The sequence below is a fragment of the Rhinatrema bivittatum genome, chromosome 2 (genome assembly GCF_901001135.1).
Source record: "Rhinatrema bivittatum chromosome 2, aRhiBiv1.1, whole genome shotgun sequence".
Taxonomy (NCBI): Eukaryota; Metazoa; Chordata; class Amphibia; order Gymnophiona; family Rhinatrematidae; genus Rhinatrema; species Rhinatrema bivittatum.
Genome location: NC_042616.1, coordinates 630,249,018 through 630,276,480, shown reverse-complemented (window position 1 = coordinate 630,276,480; position 27,463 = coordinate 630,249,018). Strand labels below are relative to the sequence as shown.

The 27,463-nt window shown below is 42.9% G+C and overlaps 1 protein-coding gene across 6 annotated transcripts in view; it reads left to right on the top strand.

Annotated features, from left to right (window-relative positions):
* Positions 1 to 27,463, top strand: part of PCMTD1 (protein-L-isoaspartate (D-aspartate) O-methyltransferase domain containing 1) — a 237,895-nt gene that overhangs the window by 76,857 nt on the left and 133,575 nt on the right. For all 6 annotated transcript variants that reach the window (XM_029591264.1, XM_029591263.1, XM_029591261.1 and 3 more), the window contains one exon: positions 3,252 to 3,354. In XM_029591264.1, coding sequence (XP_029447124.1) covers positions 3,252 to 3,354 — 103 coding nt within the window. The remainder of the gene's footprint in view (positions 1 to 3,251; positions 3,355 to 27,463) is intronic.

The following is a 27,463-nucleotide window of genomic DNA, read 5'->3' as shown; positions in this document are numbered from 1 at the left end:
AATAGCACTATCCAAGCTGAAGATGGTGAAAGCTCATGGAGGGGTTAATTTTCCTGATTTCTACACCTATCACCAGGCGTTCATCCTTCAGCAAGCTTAATCATTATTACTCCTCTGAGTCTCACTTGGGAGATAACCCCCGATGGATTGCTGCTGAGTCCCACATTCTCTCTCCATACCCACTTACGTGTTTCCCTGACATGATGTTATTACCCCAACACGCCTCTAACTCTATTTTGAGATCCCTCCACCGGGCATTTAAAGAATTTGATGCCATTCGTCGTACTGGTTTTTGTCCTTGGCACACCTCTTCCATTACCCCGTTATGGCATAACCCCTCCTTAAAGATTGGTCACCATCCTCATAATTGGCCCTCCTGGCACTCTAAAGATATTTGGCATCTTGTTATGATAATGGATGGGTCTGCCTACTGTCCTTTACAATGATGCAGACGAAGTTTGGGTTACCCAATACTCACTTTTTTAGTTGGTTTCAACTGAGGAACATTACCCTTTCTAAGGCATTCTCTCATTTTCAGCTTGACAAAAAGCCCTTTCTCTTGCAAATTTATCAGGATTACAAACACAAAGGACACTTAGCATCTCGTCTGTATAAATTTATTAGGACAAATTATTCTAGTGCAAATCGTTTGGGTCTGGCTTGGGAAGCAGATATTGATGTTATGCCTACAAATGCAGTATAGAAGCATTTATGGTTAGCATCTACTCATATATCGCTTTCTTCCAGCTTAACACAAACTTCATATTTTCTTATGCATAGTGCTGTTTGGACCCCTTGGAAACTATATAGAGTAGGTCTCCTTTCCATTCATAATTGTTGGTCCTGTAATACCCCCAGGGCTACACTGCAGCATATGCTATTTCTCTGTCCCAATGTTAATATATTTTGGCAACAGGTTTGGTTAACTGTCTCTAAGATATTATCATTTATTCTTCCACCTTGTTATCTTCTGGTAATTCTGAGAGGCGCTAATTTTTCTCTACACTTATCTCCTCCTCATAGGAAATTGCTAGACTTTATGATAAATGTTGCCTTACATAATATTATGTCCAATTGGAAATGGAGTGATCTGTTATCTCATCATTTATGGTGGAATTTGTTACGTATGTATTGCAAGGCTTTGGCCATCAAATACAACAGGTTAACCCAATGGTCTTTGGTTGGAAGCCTTTAGATGAATATGTAACTTCCTCATCTTAATACCATGGTCAACACTTAGGTTTCAGATATTAGCATCTCCTTTCTCCTTACTGTTCTATCTATTTGCTGTAGCTCTCCTGGACCTCTTCTCCTTTTCCTTTCTCTTCTCTCTTTATTCTATATTCTGCAAGAACAGAATTCTGCTATTTATACTTTGCAAGCACTGTTTCCATGGAGCAACATGTATCACTTTTCAGGTGGACGTTATAGTTGATTTTGTATGGTTTATTGGATTTCTGTTTTCTATTTTCTGTACTTCTGTTAAAAGTATGCAAATAATGAAACTTAGTTTGAAAAAGAGTCTTAACCTTCTGTCTGGGTAGACTGAAGCCCTTAAAATTCTACAAGGCTTTTTGTTTCTTATGATCCCAATAGACCTGCAATTGCTGTATCCAAACTTACATTGTCTAATTGGATAGAAAATTGCATCTCTCTCTGTCATGCCCAGGATGGCCTGACTTTGGAAGGTTATTTCAAGGCTCTGAATATCAGAACTATGGCAGTTGGTAGCCTACCTGAGATCAACCACGGTGTAAGAGATCTGCAAAGCTGTGACATGGCATTCCATCCATGCATTTGCATCTCATTACTGTTTAGATAGAGACTCCTGACTTAACAGTAGGTTTGGTCAGCATGATTTATTTGAGTTTAAAAGTATGCAACTCTAGCCTCATAGGGTCCATTCTTGTGGTTTTTAGGTTGTCTCCAAAAAAAAAATAAAAAAAAAAAAAATTACAAAATGGCCTGTTGTCAACAAAAAACATGTTGTTTGCCCATTGGAATTGTATTTTTCCCTTTTTTTTTTATTTCATGGCAAACTATAGCTAGGTTTACCATGTGTGAGGACTTCTGTATCCTGCTTGTCCTCAGAGAAAGGAAAGTTGCTTATCTGTAATGTGTTCTCTGAGGACAGTAGAATAGATTGTCCTCACAATCCCACCACCCTCTGTTAAGAGTTGGCTTCTATAAATTCTGTAGCTTTATACCAAACTAAGGAGGGCCCCATGAACACAGAAATGAGAAGTCCTGCACATGCTCAGTGGAGCCTTTTAAAAAGTGTATAGCTTAAATAAAGCTCCCCCTGGGCTCTTTTGGCTAACATTACCCATGTGTGAGGACTCTCTATCCTGCTGTCCTCCGAAGAACACCCAGTACAGGTAAGAAACCTTGCTTTCCTAAATTCAGTCTTTAGTTTTTAATATAAGCATGGTTTGTATGCATCATTGTGATACTTAAATTGTGTTCTCATGCTGACCAACATTGCTGACCTTCATTTATTTATTAGTTGAGGCTACTACATTTATTTATTAGTTGAGGCTACTACATAGCTGGAGCTTTAAAAATGTTTAGTACCTCAGGAATTAAACATAAATCAAAATTATAAAGAAGTTATCTTAATGATTTTAACTGTCAACAGAATTATCTAAGAATGTTTTATTAGTGTTGCTAGTTCAGTAAAAAAAAAGTTTACTTGTTATATCAAAAATCAATCAAATAAATTGACTATCACTGAAAAGTATAGAGGTGAAAAAGCACAACTGCATTGGTATTACCCCAATTACGAATGAATAAGCTGACCTTGAGAGTGGAAAAAAAATGTTTTAAGTTCACAGGATTAGTACATAAACCATAAGATTGATTTAAGTTCCCTTTCAGTCCCTCTTGATTTCTGGTGCCTACATTTGATTTCTGCAGTTTTGTTATTGTCTTTGTTAGGATGCTGAAATACAGCATGCATTTTTGTTGATTTTCCTCTTGAAAAAGCAAACTTAGCAAAGTACGGCTCATGTTAAGGTTATCTATGGTACTTTTAAGAAGGTATTTAAATGGATATATTTAGAATCCCATGAAATTTTGTTTTGGCTTCAATAAAGTTGTTTTGTCTGAAGAACAGTAATACTTTTTTGCCATCCCTTTCTTTATGCAATAAAGTATGAAATTGTAATGAGATTGTAACTCTGTTCTGCATGACTGGAAAATTGTCATTTTCTTTTATTCTTTAAAGCTAACTATTGCGTTTCTCACTGCAGGTCCATTTGGAATAAATCATGGCATTGAGCTTCATTCAGATGTAGTGGAATATGCCAAGGAAAAGCTGGAGAATTTCATCAAAAACAGTGATAGCTTTGATAAGTAAGTATAAAATTCTTGCAGTTTGCTTTAAATAATGTGCACTTGTAGCTTTGATTAGAACAAATATCCTTGTTCTACAACAAAAAAAAATATTTGGTTTCCTTTTATGGCTGTAATTAATTTAATAATATCTATTAAAAGGACTATGCTCTAAAATTTGCAGTTAAGTCTTTTGCATACGTGAGCTAGAATTTAATATGCATGCTAAAATGTTACTTAATGAGCCAAAAAAAAAATGTCCTGATAGCACATATACACAATTCATGTGCATACTAACCCGCATATATATATGCTGGATCATAAAATTCTTTGTGCTACCTGGTCTGAAGTGAAAGGTCCAGTTTGCACAGGGGATTTCATCTTCCTGCCCCCCCCCCGCAAGAAGACCCAATACTTCCATTCAAGCTTCCAACTCCCCTAACAAGGCCTGATACCCCTTATGCATATGGATCCATTCCTGAAGGCAATCCCGTAAAACCCAACCTTTTCCTTTCCCCTCAAAACCACAGGAATTAGAAGTGACCCATAGTAATGCAGAGTCAGCTAGCTGAGCGCAAGAAGTTCTGTCGGGTGATTTTCCTGCTATGGCTGCTGTAACTTCTGGGGAAATCTTTCTTACTGATGAATTCACTCAATTCCTTAATAAACCAGCAGAAGTGACTCTGACTTCCCTATGGGATATGATGGCCAAGTTTGGCCATATTCTTTGTGTTTCCACAAGGAAAATGGATTCCCTTGCCTTAAAATTGGAGCCCCAGATTTCTAGGCTTGCGTCACAAGTTCCGGAGCATGTGGAACAATTAACTTAGGTCAAGAATGATTTGGAGATAATGCAGGAAGTTCAAACTGCCTTTTTACAGGAACAAGAAGCAATGTCTCAATAGATTGAAGCATTGGAGAATTCTGCTAAAAGGCATAACCTGAAAGTTCATAATTTGAACTTTACTAAAATTATGGGTGAATTACCCTGGATTACCCTTAAAAAAAAAAAATATATATTTAGTAGAAATCCTACTTCTGGCTCCAGAGAATAAGTTGTTTTTTTTTTTTAACCTTCCTTTCCCCAGTCTAACAGAGTGGTCAAGATATTCCTACAGTTTCTTCCTTAAATTTAACGGGCCTCTTGGAAATGTCTGATCCAGAAATAATTGAAAGAGCTACTTTTAGTTTCTTTTTTTTATTTCTGAAGCCGATTTAAGCAAAGTAATGGTAGCATATTTCTAAAATTTCATTATGTATTTTCTAGGATAAAAATTGAGACTCTTTTCTGATCTCTCACGGCTGACACAGCCAAGAAGGAAGGCTTTTTTGGCTCTCAGAAAGGATACCTTGTCTTTAGGAGCCTCATTTGTTTTACGCTATCCTTTAAAATGTTTTGTCAAATATTATTCAGAGTTTTCTTTTTTTTACTCTGGATAAATTGAAATCTTTTATTGAGGCTCATAAGTTGTTAACATCTTTTTCTGCTCACTTAGGGAACCAGTGAATTCTAGTGTCTTTGCTTTTATATTTATCCCAGGACAAGCAGGATGCTAGTCCTCACATATGGGTGACGTCATTCACGGAGCCCTTAAGCGGGAAAAACTTCTGGCAAGTTTCTAGAAGCTTTTAACTGGCTCCCTGAGGCTACTGAGCATGCCCGGCATGCCATGATATTCCCTGCCACAGGGGTCTCACTTCAGTCTTCTTTTTTCCGCGCTGCTAACGGCATCGCGGTTTTCATAGGAGCCCTGTGAGTTACCTCACAACCAGAAAAAAATTATAAGAAATTTTGCCCTTTACGGGTCTTACTTGTTTTGTCACCGGCTGGTGACAAAACCATACGTTTTTTCGCTGAAAAAAAAAAAAAAATCATTTTCATCGACGGATGTCGACAGAAAAAACTTCGGGCTTCAAAAAATGCCCGGCCTGCAACTGAACGATGTCCATAACGGACCCGCATGTCGAATGCGTTCGTTGCCTTGGTGGAGAACATGAAATCGCCGCCTGTTCACAATGCCAGGAAATGATGGTGAAAGGCAGGAAACTCCGCCAAGAAAAAATGGCGCAAATCTTCCAAATTCAGACAGCGCCATCGCCGACGACGTCAACAAAATCGTCACCGGTAGGCCTTACAAAAAAGATCTTAATAAAGAAAAGGATTCCGGAGGGTTCCGGGGATGCATCCTCTCCAACACCCTTCGCGTCATCGACAAGGTCGGTATCTGAACCGCGTTCCAAACATAAGCACCGACGGCACCGTTCCATTCCTCAGTTGCCACCGCCGGGGGAACCGGTCCCTAAGAAACAAAAAGTGATATCGACCTCCGTAACATCCGGACAGGAATCGATACCATCCACATCGGTTACAGAATTAACCACGTTAATCACACGGATAGTCGCCGATGCTCTGAAGGATAAAATACCGGCGTCATCGCCGATGCCGACCACCGTGTCGATGCTGACCTCCGGGTCGATGCCGACTGTACAGTCGATGCCGACAACTGTGTCGATGCCGATACCGTCTACACTGCCGATGCCCACTGCAGTATCGATGCCGGAAGAGTTGCTGATATTTCCAACTTCCATACCGCCTGCTCAGCTGATACCGGCAAACCCATCAACGCCGATGACAACGATAACTTCATCGATGCCATACACTACTTGCTCGATGACCACGATAACTTCTAGGCCTATTTCATCGATGGTCCCAATTTCCATGTTCACTTTTCAGACTTCATCGATGCCAACTCTTACACCATCGATGTCCTTGTACACTCTAGCTCCAACCAGAACACCTATACAAGAAAGGCCAACTGCACCAAGAAAGTCATCAGGAAAGATTAAACATACTTCCATTCCTGCTCCAGACACTTCAACATCTGAAGCAAGACTACACAGCATCCTTACTAAAAGGTACCAAGACCTATTAGCATCCTTGCCTATAGCACCTGGTCAGGAAGAGGAAGAACTAGAAGAGGAGGATGAAGATAGTACACCAGACCCTCAAGATCCCCTACAGGGACCTTCAGGAGTTCCCCCAGCTAAAACACTAGAAACTCCTCAATACCAACATACGTCAGACACATGGTCAGACACAGGATCAGAACATTCCTCAGAAGATTTTTTATCTGAGAACACTCCGCCTCAAGCTAAAAAACAGTCTCCTCCAGAAGACTTCATTTTCCTCTTATTCAGGAAATGTCTGAGTCCATACCCTTCCAACTCCAGGCTGAAAGAGATGAGAGGCAACAAACCCTTGAAATACTGCAATTTGTGAATCCTCCTAAGCACAATTTAGCCATTCCAGTACATGAAGTGCTGTTACAGCTTCAGCAAAGAATATGGGAACACCCTTGCACAACCCCTGGAGTAAACAGGAGAGTAGACTCTACTTATCTTGTGCAAGCAGCCCCAGGTTTTGAAAAACCTCAACTCCCTCATAGCTCCCTAGTAGTAGAATCTGCGCAGAAAAAATCCCGCAGATCTAGAACACATGCTTCCATCCCTCCAGGAAAAGATAGCAGGTTTCTAGATTTAATGGGAAGAAAAATCTTCCAGGGAGCCATGCTAAACTCCAAGATTGCTGCATATCAGCTTTATATGACGCAGCACCAGAGAAACCTCTGGAAGCAAATAGAAGAGTTTTTACCATCCCTGCCTCAGCAACAACAAGAGGCAGCGCAGCAAATTGTGCAAAAGGGCCTAGATGCAGGAAAGCACGAGGTAAGGGCAGCTTATGATGCTTTCGAAACATCGTCCAGAACAGCTGCATCCGGCATCAGTGCAAGAAGATGGGCCTGGCTAAAGGCTTCAGACTTACGCCCCGAGGTACAGGACAAGTTAGTTGACCTACCTTGTCAAGGAGACAACTTATTTGGCACAAAAGTGCAAGATGCCGTTGCCCAGCTCAGAGAACATTCTGAAACCTTAAAGCAACTGTCAACCTTACCTCATGACACTGCGACTCATACAAATCGCAGACCACAACGCAGGGAGCCCAAACGTCCCTTCTACCGGCCAAAGAGGTACTATCCTCAGACCTCTAGGTCAAGACCCCCAAGGTCTCAACAACGGCCACAACAAAGGCAACAGCGAGCTGCGAGACCACAGCCGCCTCCTCAGACAGGTTCCACCTCCGGTTTTTGAAACACATCCCAGAGTTCAAAGCCAACTACCCAATCCTTATCCAGAATTACCAGTTGGAGGAAGAATTTCCCATTTTTACACAGAATGGACAAACATTACAACAGATCATTGGGTCCTGTCCATTGTTCATCAAGGCTACCGCCTAGACTTCACATCTCTTCCTCAGGAATTTCCACCACAAAACTCCCATCTCAATCACATACCTCAGTTACAAACAGAATTATCTGCTCTTCTGAAGTCAAAAGCGGTGGAACACGTACCACACTCTCAGAAGGGAAAAGGATTCTATTCCCGGTATTTCCTCATTCCAAAGAAAACCGGAGGCCTACGTCCCATTCTAGATCTCAGAAATCTCAACAAATTCCTAAGAAAAGAAAAATTCAGGATGGTGTCCCTAGACACCATGCTTCCACTAATACAAAAGGGAGATTGGCTTTGTTCTCTGGATCTTCAAGATGCATACACTCACATTCCTATATTCCCACCTCATCGCAAGTATCTGCGATTCACAGTAGGACATCAGCATTTCCAATACAGAGTGTTACCATTCGGCCTGGCTTCAGCTCCCAGAGTATTCACCAAATGCCTGGCAGTGATAGCATGATGTCCTATTTGCACAAGCAAGGTGTTCATGTCTTTCCTTATCTCGACGATTGGCTAATCAAAAGTCAATCACAACAAGGAGCAGTAAATTCTCCGCATTATACAATAAAGTTACTGCACACACTGGGATTCCTCATCAACTATCAAAAATCCCACCTGAAACCTTCTCATCTACTCCAATTCATAGGAGCAGAATTAAACACAAACATTGCACAAGCTTTTCTTCCAGAAGATCGTGCAATCACACTGTCCCGGTTGGCGAACTCAATTTCCATGCAACAACGAGCGACAGCTCATCAGTTTCTAATCTTACTAGGCCACATGGCTTCAACAGTTCATGTCACTCCTATGGCGAGACTCGCCATGAGACTAACCCAATGGACTCTGCGATCACAATGGATCCAAGCCATTCAACCACTACATTATCAAATCCAAGTAACCCACCAGCTACGCTCCTCGCTACAATGGTGGACAATCAAGGACAATTTACACAAGGGCCTACCCTTCCAAAAACCAGTCCCTCAGATAACATTAACTACAGATACATCCACCTTGGGGTGGGGAGCTCACAAACTCTCTGCAAACTCAAGGAACTTGGACAAAACTCGAAGCCACGTATCAAATCAATTTTCTGGAACTTCGAGCTATACGTTATGCGCTGCATGCGTTCAAGGACTGCCTTTCACACAAGACTGTGCTAATCCAGACAGAGACAATACAGTAGCCATGTGGTACATCAACAAACAGGGAGGTACGGGCTCGTATCTCCTTTGTCAAGAAGCTGCACAAATTTGGGACTGGGCCTTGATCCATTCAATGTTCCTACAGGCCACTTATCTAGCAGGGATTCAAAATGTCCTAGCAGACCGTCTCAGTCGCCAGTTCCAACCACACGAGTGGTCTCTAAATCCCTTAATAGCGACCAAAATATTCCAACGTTGGGGACAACCAACAACAGACCTCTTTGCGTCGCATCTGAACCACAAGGTGGACAACTTCTGTTCTCTACACAAACAGAAGAACCAACCAGCCAAGGACGCTTTTGCTCACCCTTGGAACTCAGGCCTACTATATGCATATCCTCCAATACCGCTTATCACCAAGACTTTGGTGAAGCTACAACAGGACAAGGGGTCCATGATACTCATAGCCCCGTATTGGCCTCGACAAGTATGGTTTACCACACTGCTAGACCTGTCAGTCAGGGATCCAATACGCCTGGGAGTAGCTCCCAATCTCATCACTCAGGATCAGGGTCGGTTGCGACATCCCAACCTTCAATCCCTATCCCTGACGGAATGGATGTTGAAAGCTTAATCCTACAACCATTCAATCTTTCAACCAATGTTTCTCAAGTGATCATAGCTTCACGCAAACCTTCCACGCGAAAAAATTATGCTTTCAAATGGAAACTGTTTACTCTCTGGTGCAAGCAAAACAATATTGATCCCTTTACTTGCCCCACAACTTCTCTTCTTGACTATTTGTACTATCTGTCAGACTCTGGTCTTCAGACATCATCAATCAGAGTACATTTGAGCGCAATCTCAGCTTATCATAATAAGATAGGAGATGCACCTATATCCGCACAACCTCTCGTCAGTAGCTTCATGAGGTCTAACTCACCTTAAACCACCAATTCGGCCTCCAGTCACAGCATGGGATCTGAATTTGGTTTTAACAGGATTAATGCGCTCTCCTTTCGAACCCATAGATTCCTGTGATCTTAAATTTCTCACATGGAAAACTATTTTCCTTATAGCCATTACATCAGCTAGAAGGGTTAGTGAGTTACAAGCACTTGTCACGTATGAACCTTATACAAAGTTTCTCCATGACAGAGTGGTTCTCCGTACACATCCAAAATTCCTTCCTAAGGTAGTTACGGAATTCCACTTAAATCAAGCCATAGTTCTACCCACATTCTTTCCAAGACCTCATTCTCACCAAGGGGAAAGAGCTTTACACACCTTGGACTGTAAACGTGCATGATCCTTTTATCTCAATCGCACTACATCCCTCAGAAAATCCAATCAGCTTTTTATATCCTATGATCCAAATAAGCCAGGTAAAGCAGTGGGAAAGCATACTCTATCCAATTGGTTAGCAGATTGCATACAGTTTTGCTATGAAAAAGCAGGCCTTCCTCTCCAAGGGCGAGTAAAGGCGCATTCAGTGAGAGCAATGTCAACCTCAGTAGCACATTTTCGTTCAGTGCCAATTATTGACATTTGTAAAGCAGCAACATGGAGTTCTCTTAACACCTTTGCAGCTCATTACTGTTTGGACAAGGAAGGACGGCAAGATTCAGCCTATGGACAATCTGTCTTAAAGAACTTGTTTCCAGTTTAATCCCAACTCCTTCTACAACCAGCCTGCTGTAATCTTCAGCTAACTCATTTCTTCAACAAGGCATTCCTGTTACCTGCATGGATAATGACTCGGCCTCTAGCTTGCTAATCACCCATATGTGAGGACTAGCATCCTGCTTGTCCTGGGATAAAGCAAAATTGCTTACCTTGTAATAGGTGTTATCCCAGGACAGCAGGATGTAGTCCTCACGGAACCCACCCGCCACCCCGCGGAGTTGGGCCTCAGACTTTATTATTTTATTTTGCTAACGCTTTTTGCTACATACCAGACTGAAGTGAGACCCCTGTGGCAGGGAATATCATGGCATGCCGGGCATGCTCAGTAGCCTCAGGCAGCCAGTTAAAAGCTTCTAAAAACTTGCCAGAAGTTTTTCCCGCTTAAGGGCTCCGTGAATGACGTCACCCATATGTGATGACTACATCCTGCTGTCCTGGGATAACACCTATTACAAGGTAAGCAATTTTGCTTTCTTTCTAGTCTCCTGTATTTCTGACACCCCCCCCCCCCCCCCCCGCCTCCCTTTTTCCTTAAATTTCTTTTTTTGTAGGGGATTGTATTTTTTGTTTGGATAAAATGTTCTTAAGTTTTTTTTCCTGTTTTATGTGCTATTACCAATCCTCTTGTTACTGTTAAAAGCTTTTATGTCTTGTTAATTGAAATACCATTAAAAATAAAGTTAAAGGTGAAGGTGAAGAAAGTTAAAGAATCATAGCCAAATAATAAAGATGAGAAAACTAAGAAAGATACAAAAAGGAAAAGGAAAATAGCATTTAGAGAAACTGGTAAAAAGCAAAAAAAAATGTTGGGCAGGATAAATCAGTTTTTCTCAGGGGGGGGGGGGGGTCATGTGATGTGGTGAGCCGGAGAAGACGCTCTTCAGAAGGCTCCGGGTGACACACACTCAAATCTACTGGCATCGCTTGTTATTTAACTGCTGATTTAGCAAATCTTACACCCCCAGCCACAGCATGTCAATAGTTAATTTTATGCAACGTCCCTCACAATTGATGGCCTCCAGGAGTGGTAAAAAAGGGGAGGGACAAAGTGAGAGGCTCTGAACCTAAAATATCGGCGGCAGCAGTTGGGCCCAAGCTTTCAGCACCAGCGGCAATCACCGTGGCAGAGATAAAAGAAGCTGTTTCTGCCATTCGACGAAAAACTGGCAGGTATAGTCTCGCAGCTAGCCAAAGTAAAAGCGGCCATTACAGAATTGGGACCTAGGATCGAGCAGGCCGAATATCAGTATTAGAAGATGACAAATTAGACAACTTAGAAAACAGGTCACACCGGTCTAATTTACAGTTTCTGGGAATCCTGGAGATAACAGATGATAGAAAGCTGGGTGAATTCCTAGAGGGCTGGCTTCCAGAAGCTTTGGACCTGCCAGAACTGTTGGGGAAGATCTGCATTGAAACGGCCCACAGGGTCAGGTTCACACAAGCTTCGGATTCAAGACCGAGAATAGCCATAGCCAAAATACTTAACTATGCCCACAAGCAAGCTATCTGGATTGCCTAAAGGAAGAAACTAGAGCTTCTCTATCATTCTCACCGTATTCATATCCTGCAGGACTATTCGACCCGCGTATCTCAAATGCGGTGCAACTTCTCTCCGATTTGCTCATCTGTTTTTGAAAGGCAGATAAAATTTGCATTGCAGCACCCGGCCAAGCTTAAGATTTGGCACGAAGGGAAAGCACGCACCTTTGAGAGACCTGAAGCGCCCCAGAACTTTATCAATTCTCTACCCAAAGAGAAGTGACTATCGTACACTTCGGACCACACAAGTTACGTCTACAACTTCGTGAATAGCTTGTTTCTGATACATCTGCGGTAGCCATCTTGCAGGCAATCTACAAGTACAGTGCATTTGGGAGGAATGCTGGCCCAGCTGGAGTGGGTTTCAGCTTCTTCCACACCTTCTCAAATCTTCAGTTTCCTCACCTATTGCAACCACTTTCTGGACCTTCCAAGATGGCTTCCAATTTGCTGGCTCATGATCTTGCTTATAAACGTACCTGCTATGGAACGCCCAACAGAGACGTATTGCAAGAGATCTGTAAAGGGACATAGGACCTTGATTAACTATTAACCAGTTTACTTAAGCAGGTCTTCTGAGGGTGTGGCAACTGAACACATCGTCACATGCCTTCTCTCCCTCTTTTTGTGAGGGTCAGGATCTCAATGAGGGACTTTTGGGGGGGGGGATAGGGGTCAATTATGTGTTACATTTTTATTTGAGGGTTGGGGGGGTGGGGTGGGGAGGAAGGGAGGTAGTGATGGGATTCAATCCAGAAAGAACAGGTGGGATGTTTGGTCTTAGACTCGCCGGTTAGTATCCAACTCGATAAGGAGGGGCATCTTGTATGTTCTGAGGGAGACAAGGGAAGGTCATAATTAAGAAAGGGATTATATGACCAAGATGATTTCTTGGAATGTTAACGGTCTCTGTTCCCCCATAAAGAGGAAAAAGCTCCTTCAGTACCTAAAATGAATCTGCGCGAGATAGCTTGTTTGCAAGAAACACACTTATCAGAGCTAGAAAGGGGTAAATTAAAATGCAAATGGTTTGGGGTCAGTGTTTTTTCAGCAGCAAATGGTAAAAAAGTGGGTGCGGCTATTTTGATTAACAAATCAGCAGATTTCAAAATAGCTAATACCATTTCAGACCCAGAAGGGAGATACATCATCATGATGATAGGTAAATGGCAAGGAAGTCACAATATGTAATATCTGTGCCCCCAATGAGTGTTCACATGATTTTTGTGAATTTGTTAAATTTATTACTAACCAATATGCAAGGCCTTTAATTGCTTGCATGACCTGCTACTAAACAAAGCTCCCACGGGAACAGCCTGAGAGTCCCAGAGCCAAGGGAGTGACATTTCTCTGTAAACAGCTGGGGCTATTAGACATATGGAGGCTACTACACCCCGAAGAGAGGGACTACACACACTTTTCCAAATCGCATGGATCTTTCTCAAGAATTGATTATATGCAGCTCTCTTGGATGGTGTTATCCTTAGTATCTCAGGCTGACATTGAAACTCACGTCATTTCAGACCACTCGCCAGTTTCTACCTCCCTCTCCCTCGGAACTGATTCAGTTGGGGACCGAATCTGGCGCTTTCCCAACCACCTTAAAGATGATGCTGAATTCCAAACTTTTTTTGTGGAACAAATGAGCTCTCCTCAGTTGTTCTGGGACACCGGGAAAGCAGTGCTAAGAGGAGAACTCATTTCTTATCTTAGGGCCTGAACCAAATGCATAAACGGGAAGATCTTACAGTTAGAAGCCCAATTAAAATTGGCCAAAGCATTGCTTACCCGAACTCCCTCGGATAAAAACAGGGCTGCTTTCTATAGTGTTCTCAATAACCTGAACACTGTGCTCCAACTTCGGGCACAAAAAGTGCTACAGGTCGCTAACCACAATTTTTTCAGATTTGGCAATAAAACAGGGAGACCATTAGCCAACATGGTCACTCAGCCAAACAGCGATCCTTTGTGGGAGCCATGAGGACACATAGTGGAAATTTGGTAACCCAAAAAGCAGATATATGTGACGTTTTCCTTTATTTTTCAAGTCCCTATATACAGCTGCCCCACTACTGGGGTAGGAAGCCACATTGTTCGAGGACTTTTCTCTCCCCAAACTCTCAGCTTCCCAATTGAGGTACTACAGGCTATTAGCTCCGTTACATCGGGTAAACCTCCTGGCCCTGATGGGCTATCTTATGATTTCTACAAGATTCTGCGAATGCAGATTGTCGTCCCCTTAAACTTTTATCATGCTGGGTTATTAAATAACGCCTTCCCTAAGGATTTTAATAGTGCCCATATTATAGTACTATCTAAAAAAGGCAAAGACCCTCTATTGCTTTCTTCCTATCGTCCAATTTCACTCTCGACCAGTGAACTGAAGCTCTTGGTAAAAGTTCTAGCGGACAGACTTAATATTTTGCTCCCCTTGTTAATATCAGAATCCCAAATAGGCTTTGTTAAAGGACATAAAGCAAATTGTCATATTATAAAGCTCCTTACAGCAATGAAACTTTGTCAAAGTAGGGGGACCCCGGCCCTAGCCATTGGATTCAACTCTCAGAAAGCATTTGACTGGGTTTCCTGGTCGTACCTATTCTCAGTATTACACTGATTTGGGTTTCAGGGGGAGTTCCTCAGATACCTTCTTTTGTTATACCAGGACCCACCTCTCGGATCATGGTTAATGGATCCTATTCAGGCAACATAGTACTACAGAGGGAGGTGCAACAGGAATGACCCCTCTCTCCCCTATTGCATATACTATCAATTGATTTCTTACTAAGGAAAATTGAGAACCACCCACTTGTAAAGGGGTTTAAGGGCTCCCAACGGGGCTTTAAAACGGCTTCCTTCGCTGATGACATTTTAATCTTTTTGACCTACCCTATTTCTTCTTTTCCAATGTTGCTCACTCTGCAATCCCTGTTTGGGACATTTGCAGGGTTAAATATTAACCAAGATAAATCAGAAGCCCTTGATATCAGCAACAGTGTTAGACAGCAGTGGCCTGGCCCCTTCCCGCTCAAATGTCTAGGCATTAAAATTCCAATCTTTCTTGAGAATCTATATAAAGTTAACATACAGCCTCTCTTAACTAACACGATAGACTCTCTTGTGCGCTGGAAATCCCTACCCCTCTCTTTAATAGGCCATATCCACCTCTTTCAAATGATATTACTTCTCAAGTGGCTCTATGTTCTCCAAATGGTTCCCCTCTGGATAACTAAGTGGGATCTCCGAATAGTTAGTAAAGCCTTAAGTCTCTTTTTATGGGGTGGAAAGAAAGCTCGGATTCCTTTATCAGTATTGCAGAGTTCACAGGGTTTGGGGTGCCCTAATCTGTTTTGTTATAACGTAACCTGCAATATGAGTACCTAGGGGACTGGATGCTTACCACATCCTTTTATATGCCACATCAACATCATCTAGACTGGCATGAAGTTCCCTCGCTGAACTTGCTACTCCAGATGGACTCCAAAACTATCCCGCCGAGCCTCCGCTCTCACTTTTTTTATTAATACATGCCAGAAGACTTGGCTACATATATGTAGATGGGTTAAACTTCCTGGGCGGGTCACGTCTCTCTTGACCATAGCTAATAATGCCCTTTTTGAGCCAGGAAGGGGAAGTTTGGTGTTCAGTCGGTGGCAAGGAACGGGTCTGGTTTATATACACGAAATGTTTCAGTCAACGACAGGAGTGTTTTATAGTTTTCAAGAACTACAACAGCAATTTGGTCTATTGAAGTCTGACCTGTTTGCCTATTTACAATTGAGCCACTTCATATTTCGCAATTTATCTATTTTTCAAGAAAATAACTCTACTAGACATCTGCGGGTCCTACTAACATTAAGGGATGAAAAAAGGCCCCTCAATAGCTAGATTTTTCAAAGGAAGAGGGTCTCTCAAAAGCACAGCAGCCCTACAGAACCTGTTTGTGAAATGGAAAGCTTGGGCCCCTTTTAGTCTCTCCTTTGAGGAATTTAAAGATGCCTTCCTCTACATAAGAGACCTAACAGACAATGTACTTTTATAAGAGACCCAGTATAAGTTCTTGTGGCAAATTTATGTAACACTTGTCCAGTTTAAACTTTGTGAAAACCCAAATTTCTTGAAATGCCAGGGAACTATGGGCATGTACTACCACTGTTTTTGAGAGTGCCCTATAATTATGGCCTTTTGGAAGAAAATTCACAACCAATGCACACTTATCTTACGAGCAAATCTCCCAAATGTTCCTAGTACTTGGTTGTTTGGGGCTCCTCCACGAAATTTGGTGCTAGACCCTGGAACCTTGGCATTAATCATGAAGGCAGCATTGATGGGGAAAAAAAAGTTATTCCAGCAGAGTGGTTGGAAACAAGAGAGCTGGATAAGGAACACTAGTTAAAGAAGATGGTTACCCTATGCTCCCATAAGTCCCACCTAGCGAACATTAGCTCACTCAAACACAGATCTTCCATGCATAGTATTTGGTCCGCTTTTTTAGAATACATTTCTCCCAAAATGCAGCTGTCTGGAAGTTCCTAACTCATGTTAACAACCGAGGTTGTACCCCTAGGCAACTGTTTTTGGGGCATATGCCTTTTATGATCCGCATTTCACGCCCACACACCTATTCAATTTAAGTATTACTCGGGACGAGCGGTCACCAAGCTCACATACTCACCTGGATCCCACACCCTTGAGGTTTTAAGCATTACACCTGCCCTTCTGTACTTCACTTAAAGATGACACAATGTCCTGGAGGATTGAAACGGGAGTGGGGAATAGAGAACACCAGAAATATGTACTCTGTATTAAGAATGAAGGTTTATATGCAAGGTGAATGTAATTGCTAACCTATTACTCATCATGTGTTGCAATAAATATAAAAACAGTATCTTCTAGGCAAGGGGAATCTTTGTTTCTCTGTGTCTTTCTGTCTGGGTGTCGTGTGTCTGTCTGGGTATGAGGTATCTGTTTCTGTCTGGTATGTCTGCCTGCTCTGACTCTGGGTATGGAGTATCTGCCTTTCCGTGTTTGTATGAACATAATAACATAAGAAATTGACATGCTGGTCAGACCAAGGGTCCATCAAGCCCAGCATCCTGTTTCCAACAGAGGCCAAACCAGGCCACAAGAACCTGGCAAGTACCCAAACACTAAGAAGATCCTATGCTACTGATGCAATTAATAGCAGTGGCTATTCCCTAAGTAAACTTGATTAATAGCAGTTAATGGACTTCTCCTCCAAGAACTTATCCAAACCATTTTTTAACCCAGCTACACTAACTGCACTAACCACATCTTTTGGCATCAAATTCCAGAGCTTTATTATGCACTGAGTGAAAAAGAGTTTTCTCTGATTAGTCTTAAATGTGCTACTTGTTAACTTCATGGAATGCCCCCTAGTCCTAATATTCAAAAGTGTAAAGCAAGCCTCCTACCTCTCAGCTGCCGTTGTCTTACTCGAGCGTCAGGGAATGCCACTAGCAGAGTCTGGTCCCATGGCGGGACGCCGCCAATGCCTTCCTCTGCGGCCTGGGCGCTGCCCCATCGTCTGCCCTGTCCTCAGCCATTCTTCGCGGTTGGCCGCCGCTGCCGACTTCACCTCCGCGGCCCAGAGGCTGCGGCTGACGCTCTCGCTCCTCTTCACGGCCTGGAGCCGCCCCGGGTCAGCCTACTCGGCAGGGAGCCGTGTCGTCGTGCTAGGGGTCCTCGCCGGACGGCAGGAGGCTGTCCTGAAGCCTGCCTGCCTGTTTCCTCCATCTCCGCGGCGAAGTGCAGGAGAGCGCAGCTGTCCGTGGTGCTGCATCTCTCTTCAGCCTTCTCTTAGGCGCTGGTGCGCGCCTCTTCATTCCTTTTCAAGGGCCAGCCACAGGAAGTGTTGCTGGCTCCACCTCATGATGACTTCCTGCTTCAGCCCTATAAAAGGGATTCTTCGTCAGTCTCTGGTTGCCTTCGGATCGGGTTCCACAGTTGCCTGTGTCTTCAGACCGGTCCAGGTCCTCAGTGGCCTTCTCTTGCTTTGATGGCTTCGTGTTCAGTGTATTCGTGTTCCTTGTTCCCAGTCCTGGTGTTGCTTGAGTCCGGATGTCCGTGTCTTCAGCTGTTTCCATGTTTCAGATGTTCCTTGTCCAGGTCTTCAGCGTCTTCAGGTTCCTAAAGTCTCTTGTCCCAGTCTTCAGATGTCTTCAAGTTCCCGGTACCTGATATTCTATGTCTCCGTGTTCCAGAGGTCTCTCGTCCAGGCTTCCTCATGTCTCAGCCTTCCTGGTGTTCTAGCCTTTCCTGATGTTTGCTTCTGTGCTCTGGAGCCTTCTGTTCTGCCGGCCGTGGATCTCCAGGTGACGCTGCTCCGTCTTAGGAGATGCCGGCAGTGGGCTGGTGTCATGTGCTCTTGAGCCGTCCTGTCCTGCCAGCCTTTGCGGAGCTCCAGATGACTTCAGCTCCGTCGAAGCCCTGCCTCGGCTGGATCCTCTCCTTTACTTGTCCCGTTCTCCGCGTGGTCCGTGACCAGCCTCCTCAGGCTGTGTAGGGCGCGCAGTGGGACAGGGTGGTCCGCGACCAGCCCATTGGGTCCGCCCGTGAAGGTTGGTTGTGTAGGGCGCCCTGAGAGACAGTGCCAGTGTCTACCCTCCCAGCTTCTAGTCTTGTTTGGGATGCAGTTGCATCAAGCCCTTGCCTGTGATGTCTTCGTCCGTGATGCCGTCGCATCGACCCTGGTCCGTGATGCCGTCGCATCGACCCTGGTCCGTGATGCCGTCGCATCGACCCTGGTCCGTGATGCCGTCGCATCGACCCTGGTCCGTGATGCCGTCGCATCCGTCAGTCCCAAGTCTTCTGTGTTTCAAGGACTTCATCTGCCCTCGTCCTCGTTCCGGCCTGCCGCCCATTGCCGTACCCAGCGGCAGGTCCGAAAGGGCTTGGACTGGTCGGAGGACTGTTCATCAATCAACATTGCGTTGTTGGTTGTCTGGGGTGTTCAGGTCCGGTTGAGGGTCAGCTCTTGTACCCGAGTCCTTGCATCTGCCATGTCTTGTCATGTACCCATGCTCGCATCAGCTCACCTCCCACGGTTGGCTTGGGGCTTCTCCCTGGGTCATGCCGTGGCCCAAGGGCTCACAACCCTGTTTTAGAGACGACCGCGCCTCCGTGCCTCGGAGCGTGACGGCCAACGGAGGTCGCGCTTGTAACAACTCAGCTCCGGCGTAAGAAATTTCTCTCCATGCAACCTGAAGTCGCTAAGGGAGGTCAATTCCTGTTGCGTTATCCCTGCAAATGCTCTATCAGATACTCCAATTCGGATTGTGTTTTGGGGTTTTTTTTGGTTTTTTGGGGGGTTTTTTTTAGAGCCATCCCAACTACGAACGTTTCTAGATTCACCTTCGCTCTAATTATATTTATCGCGGCATAAAGTGTAATTGGCATTAGCTTGCTTTTTTCATTATTTCTTGGGAAAATTTGCCCATTGTTTTCTTTTTTCTATTGTCTCCCTCCTTTTTACTATAATAAATAGTGAGGTTAACATTATTATTTTCTTTGTTATATGTGTAATAGGATTATTATACTTTGTATAAATTTTCAGTGCCTCACATGTCTGTACAAGGTATTCAACACTTTAGTTGATATTTTTTTGCCTTTTTGTATTTTTTCCGGTGTCAGGGCCAAGAGAGAAGTAGCAACTGCTCCATCTGCCTCACAAACATATAGATAGAGAGAGAGAGAGATCGATCAGTCAGTTGACTGTCACATTGTCTGCAAAGCCCTGTCTCTCATGCTCCCACACACAGGGAGAAGCAGGCATAGGTGCAGGCAAGCCTGCACGCAAGCTCATGATAGCATATAGACTCTGACATACCCACATGCGCAGGAACACGTGCTTGCAAACTACCCTTGCATCTCCAAGCACATTTTTGCTACTGTATTATTAAATCTATGAAATATGTAGGTTTGTGTTGCTCCCTTTGTAGACTGTTGCTCGTGGTATCAAAGTAAACCAGTGCACCCAGAAATTATTTCCACGTAGATGATGCTACCACTTAAGCTTACAAGAAATGTACTTAATTTGTTCTATTTGCAAAAGAGACAAAATGACCTAAATCACTTGCTATCCCTCCCCTTCCTGGCACAAAGTAGTTCTTTTCTCCACCTGATGACTAGTAATTTATCCTAATCTTTGATCTTAATCTATTTACCTATGATCCCTAATAGACTTATTTTTCTTATAATATTGGTTAGGGTTAATTTTGAGCTTTTTTGTCTAAGGTCACTTATAGGTACAATTATATACAATTTTGCAAACTCCTTTTTTAGCTTAAAAAATGTATTTTTTTAAATCTTAATTGTGTATTCTATAAAGAATTCTGTTGCCTTAATTACTAAAGATCAGACCAACTATATACTATAATATTAGTAAATAAGCTACCCCTGAACTTTACTAAAGTATTCTGATTTCACAAATGACTACATTTATCTAAATTTATTTATTTGATGCGTTTGTATACAGTCATTCAGTTTCACCATCAGAATGGTTTACAGTGCTCGTGAAATAACATTGTTTATAGAGGTCAAAGCATCAAAATGTCAACAAGAAGGAGAGTTTGGGGTTTGGTTTTTAGATGAATACATATAAAATAATTGTTATATTTTAGCAGTCTGATATCACAGCAGTGTTCATACTTGTGGTAGTAAGTGAAGTGAATTCAGTTGCACATTGTCTTAGGTGTTCGGATGGTGTGAATTGATTGATTGGGGTACGGAGCGTTTTACTTGGTGTTGGGTTGTGTGGTTGATTGTTGGTCTTGTTGATTGAGTGAATTTGAGTAGGCTCTGGTGAAAAGCCAGGTTTTCAAGTCTTTTTTGAAAGTTTTGATGTTTGGCTCATTTCTTATATCCATTGGTATTGCATTTCATAGCGTGGGGCTGGCAATGGATATGGCTCTTTCGCGGGTTATGTTTAGTTTTGTGGTTCTGGAGTGAGTGATTTTGAGAAGGCCTTTGTTCGTTGAGCGTAATTTCCGTTTTGGAGCGTGGATTACGATGAATTTGCTTAGCCAGTTGTTTTGAAGTCCTTGGATTATTTTATGCAGTATTGTAAGTATTGGGAGCCAGAGGAAAGAGATGAGGGTTGATGTTATGTGCTCATATTTTTTTAATCCAGTCAGAATTCTGGCGGCAGTGTTCTGTAGGATCTGGAGAGGGTGGATGGTAGCAAGTGGTAAGCCAAGGAGTAGAGTTGCAGTAGTCTGCGTTGGAGAAGATGAGTAGTTGCAGGACGGTTCTGAAGTCATACTGTGCAAGGAAGGGTTTGAGATGTCTGAGTGTTAAAAGTTTGTGGTATCCTTCCTTAATTTTGTTGGTTATGTGGGTTTTGAAAGAAAGTTCTTTGTCTATGGTGATTCCTAGATTTCTCATATGAGTTACAGGTGAGATTAAGGTATTTGGATTTTCTGTTTTAAGTGGTAACATGGGGGTGTTGTTGTTTTTTTGTCGAGCATGATTAACTCTGTTTTCTCTATGTTTATTATGAGTTTCAGGGCCGTTAGATGCTGTTTGATTTCTGAGAGATAGATAGTTGTTTTCTCGTATGTATCTTCCAGCATATTCTGTATAGGGACCAATATTTGTATATCGTCTGCATATAGAAAATGAGTCAATCCAAGTTGTTCTAGTGTGTCAGATAGGTAGTAGGTAGATGTTGAAAAGTGTAGCTGATAGGGCAGAACCTTGAGGCACTCCTGTGATTAGGTTTACTTTATTCGACTTTCTTCTGTTTCTCAGGCAACCAATGTCAAATTATTCTATGTAGTCCAATCACCTAATTTGTGGTTTACCCTATAAAGTTACAGTAGTAACATAGCATTGACAGAAGAAAAATACCAAATGGTCCATGCAGTCTGCCCAGCAAGTTTCTTATGGTACTAACTGCCACTCTGTGCAGGTGTGACGCTTTCACCGGTCTGTATACTGCCGCTTGCGTCTGTTCCCGGGATCCAATCCCTGCATGAGCTTCCCTGGTCGCGTGGAAAACTCAAAATAGCAATTTAGCCGTATTTATCTTACAAGTCCCCAGGTGGGATTTGAACCCTCACCAGCTGGCTAGAAGGCAGATGCATTCCCCACTGAGCCAGCAACTCACGTTCCAACCACTGGCTTCAGAAGTCCTTCTCAAAGTCCATAGTTCAAAGTCCGGCCCCACTGGGCCTAACTGCTGCCTCCCTCCGTACCTCTGGTTGCTCAACACTTCCCCAGAGATACAGCCACCCACCGGCAGTTCTCCAGGCAAAGTATCCTTGTTGTATGTCCAAACAGAAGTCCCCACGCTCACCTTCCTTGTGATAGTGGTTGCAGTCCTTCACACCGTCGGGGATATCCAGTGTCCAAGTTTCCCAGAGCAGCCAGGTAGCCCGTTCCTTCCTCCTCAGTCCCCAGCAGGAGACTGAGACTGCTCTACTAGGGAGTCCTTTTTATCCAGTGGAAACTCCTCCTCCTCTGCCCACTGATTGGCTCTGGGGAGGTCCCACCCTTAATCCCCCACACCTGTGGTTCCTCTGTCCTTGTAACATCCGGGGAAGGAACAAAGGGAAATCTTTGCCTGGTGTTGCTGTATTTTCCTTCCCCCCTTTTCCTTGAATCTTTGGTTCCTAGCTTTATAGTTCCTATCTTAGTCTAGCATAGTGACCCCGTCACAGCAGGTTACCCACATGTTTCTGTTAAGGATAGTAACTGCCCAAGCCTTATATATTAACAAAGCAACATTTTTACTGGATGAAGAGCTTTCATGAAAATTCAGAAAATGCTATTTAATGTGGTTTGCTTTTGAACTTGGCCATATAAGCAGTACTGTGCTGTTTCTCTTATCTCTGCTTATCAGTACCCCAGACCATAAAAGATGGGTACCAAACTGGTTGTTCTCTGAATCCAATTTATTTACTTATTTATTTTAGATTTTTATGTTCCGCTTTTCGGCATAGTGAACATCAAAGCGGATTACATTCAGGGACTATAGGTATACTGCCTTTTATAATACTACTTAGGGGTTTCCTTCCTTTTGTGAAGCAGAGATCAGATATACTCACATCTCCCTGATTCAGCATTATTTAATTATAGTACCTTTCATAATACTACACAGGGATTTCCCTTTTCCCCCCACGCCATCAAAGTGGAGAGCAGTTGCGTCAAAAGCATCAAGGCTTATTGGTTAAGGGTAGTAATCTCCATATATATCGTCACTGAGCATGTTTCTCCCATGCACCCTTTTCTTCATTTCCGTCCTTCAGCATTTAGGAATCCACAGAATTTATCCCACACTCCTTTGAATTCTTTATTTTTGTGTTTACCTCCTCCTCCGGAAGGGCATTCCAGGCATCCACCACCCTCTCCATGAAGAAATATTTCCTGACATTGGTTCTGAATTGTCCCCACTGGAGTTTTTTTGTGACTCCAAAGGAAAAGGTTCGAAGTATATGCATCATTAAACCTTTCAAATATCTGAAGATCTGTATCATATCTCCCCTGCGTCTCCTCTCTTCCAGGGTTTACATATGCAAATCCTTCAGCCTCTCTTCATAAGTCTGATTACAGACCCCTTACCATTTTGGTCGCTCTTCTTTGGACCGCCTCCATCCTGTCTCTGTCCTTTTTGAGATACGGGGTCCAGTACAGAATGCAGTACTCCAGGTGAGGCCTCATCAAGGACCTATACAAGGGCATCACCACCACCTTTTCTCTTATTGGTTATTCCTTTCTCTATGCATCCCAGCATTCTTCTAGCTTTAGCTATCCCCTTATAATGCTGCTTCACCACCTTCAGATTGCCAGACATTATCACCCCAAGGTGTCTCTCCCAGTCCGTGCGCATTAGTTTTTCACTGCCCATCGTATACAGATCTTTTGGATTACCACAACCCAGATACATGACTCTGCACTTCTTGGCATTGAATCCCAGCTACCAAAACCTCAACAAGTCTTCAAACATTCTAAAATCGCTTTTCATTGTTCTCTACTCCTTCAGGCGTGTCCACTCTGTTGCAGGTCTTCGTATCATCTGCAAATCAACAGACTTTACCTTCTATACCTTCCGCAGTGTCATTCACAAAGATATTGAACAGACCTTGTCCCAAAACTGATTCCTGTGGCACTCCATGTAACACCATTCTTTCTTCAGAGTAAGTTCCATTTACCATTATACGTCGTCTCCTGTCAGTCAACCAGTTTGCAATCCACGCCACTAAATTGGCATCCACTCCCAAGCTTCTCAGGAATCATAAGCAGGACCGAATCATAAGCTTTACTAATCTAAGTAAATCATATTGAGCGTTCTTCCTTGATCCAATTCACTTGTCGCCCATTCAAAAATATTAATCAGCTTTGTCTGACAGGACCTTCCCCTGGTGAATCCATGCTGCCTCAGGTTCAGCAACCCACCAGATTGTAGTTAGTTCACTGTCCTTTTCTTCAGTAGAGTCTCCATTAATTTTCCCACCACCGAGATGAGGCTAACTGGCCTGTAGTTTCCAGCCTCTTCTCTGCTCCCACTGTTGTGAAGCACCACTCCTGTTTTTAGGGATCTATTGGAACAGGTCTTTCAGCTGACCCACCAGCTCATCTCTGAGCTCCCTCAGTATCCTGTGATATACCTCATCCGGCCCCATGGCCTTGTCCACTTTCAGTTTTCCTAGCTTTTGCAATACATTTTCTACGCTCTTGTCAGGCAGTGATGGTCTTTCTCCAGGGTCTTCTTTAGTGAATACCGAACTGAAGTTAGAATGGAAGGTAGGGGTAGGTGAGAGTTGGTGTGGGGGGACTGAGCTTTTTTCTTTTTACTCTTCTTTCTAAACCCAAGTAGTTATAATAGCCAGCAAACAAAAAAGCAATACAAAATATCCTTTTTTTTTTGTTTTTAAATAAAAGAACAAAAGTAATTAAGAAAAAATATCCCCCCTTAATTCAAGCCAGAAAAATTACCAGTTAGTAGCTCATCTCCTTCAAAAGACTTATATTATGGGGACCACCTTTCTTGGATGCCAGATAATATAAACTATGAGGTCCATATTGAGTAAGCCAGTGAGCAGGAAAATTATCCTGGTAAAAGTTTCCTGAATATCTTTAACCAGATATTCAGCAGAATTTACCCCGTAAGTATTCTGCTGAATATACCTGAATAAAGTTATCTGAGTAACTTTACCTAGTTACCTGTCCAACAGTTACCCAGATAAAGTTATTTATCCAACCAGATTTACCAGGCTGACTTTGTCTGGGCAGTACTGATATTCAGAGCTACCTGGACAAAGATAGTCCACCGAAAGGCAATCAGAATGGTGTGGGTTGTGTACAAAAAGCCCTATGAGATGTGACTGAAAGACCTTACTATGTGTAGCTTAGAACAGAGGTTCCCAAACGTGTTCTGAGGGACAGCTCAGCCAGTTGGGTTTTCTGGATATCTACAATGAATATGCATGAGATAGATTTGTATACATTGTCTCCATCACATGCAGATTTATCTCATGCATATTCATTGTGGATATCCTGAAAACCCTACTGACTGAGAGTCTCCCCAGGACAGGCTTGGGAATCACTGCCCTAGAAGACAGGCAAGACAGAAGGGATGGGATGCAGACATTTAAGTACCTGAAAGGTGTTAATGCACAAGAAGCAAAGCTTTTTCAATGGAAAGGAAACTGATGAACTAGGGGGTGTCACAGTATGAAGCTTGAAAGGGTTAGATTCAAGAACAACTTCAGGAAATATTTTTTCACAAAGAAGGTGAAAGATTCCTGGAGTGTTCTCCTAGAGGAGGCAGAAAAAAGAGTAATAAGAGTTCAAAAAAAGAATGGGATAAACATAGAGGATCCTTATTGACAAGGAATGTTTTACCTGGGTAAATTTTGTGCATACAAAATTTAGCTGGGGAACCCAGAGAAATATTCAGAACCATGGTACTGTCTGACTAACTCCAAAAGTTAGCTGGATAAACCCTTTGAATATCAACCTCTTTTTCTGTAGCAATTACTTCTTAGAAATCTCAAGACTGTCAGTGTTTCCTGTGTTTTTGGGACATGTCATGAAGGCTGCATTGCTTAGTTGTAAAGAAATGATAGGGAAGCCATAGGACTTTCACAGGCCTCAGACCTGAACTAGATTCTTTAGTGTCTCTGTTGCACTTCTTGAAGCTAGAAACATCAACACCATTTGGCTGTGTGCCTGGAAAGATTTTTCTCCATGGGGATCAGAGATTGAGTTATTACAACCAGGCACTTTGGAGGCTGGAACATCAGTGCTTCTGTGCACCTTAGAAAATATACCTTTAGCAATAACAGAAGTCATACAGTATAAGATTATTTTTATTCATGGCATTTAAAGCTACAAAGTCTGTTAGCAGGCTTTTGTTGTGACTGTTTCCATGGCGGAAATTCTGCATTTAGGGGGTAATTTTCAAAAGGAGTTACATGCGTAAATGTAGCTACCATTGTAGCAATTTTCAAAAGCCATTTACTCAAGTAAAGTGCACTTATGTGAGTAAATCCTATAGAAATGTCAATGGCATATATTGTAGCAATTTTCAAAAACCCACTTACTCAAGTAAAGTGAATTTACTCCAGTAAACCTGGTTTTTACTCGAGTAAATACTTTTTAAAATCAGGCCCTTAGAGTGGTCTGATTTCATCCTGGGGAAGTTCCTGAGGAGTGTTCCTTGTCCTCTGTTGCTGCCAGTGTGCCTCTACCTCTATCAGGGAAGGCATCTTTGGGAGATTCCCAGTCAGGCAGGATGCTGGGGAGGCCCCCAGCATGCTAGTTGTGATGGGTGTGTCTTCCGTTTTGGGCCAGCTTACTGTGGATTTCTCAGCCCCTCAGCAGCCTTGATTAGCTTTGAATGGGGATTCTAGGGATCCTTCAGTTTGTCCTGGTGGAGAGGCATCAAAACAGACTTCCCTTGAGCCAGCCTTCTAAGTATGGGGAATTTTCTCTTGAAGGTTCTAGCTTTCTGTGCTATATACAAACCTGATAGAAAATGCAAGTCTTCCTCAAGGTTTGTTTCCTATCAAAAGATCTAGGGATGTAGCAGATCCACTAGCAGATCCACTATCTCCTATTTTGGATAAGCTTTAGGGAGACCCTGAGGATCAAGCAGACTCCAGTTGTGTTTCAGTGGAGGAGAGAGAAATCTTTTCAGACAGAGATTGCATATCTAATTGACCAGGTGGGATCATGTCTCAGAATAGCAGATCCTAAAGTTGAAGAGACTCCAGTTTGGGATCCTATTATTAAGGGTGTCCACAAGTCCTCCAGAACTTTCTCTCTCCATTTTGAGGTGAAAGAGATGCTGCAGATAGATGTGTTGATCACAGCAGGCACCAGAAGGATTACAGTCCCCATCAAGGGTTACACTTCTCTCAAGGATCCCCAGGATCAGAAGAAAGAGTTCCCTTTGAGGCATCTCTTTACTTTCACAGCTCTACTTAGTCCAGATTTCCATA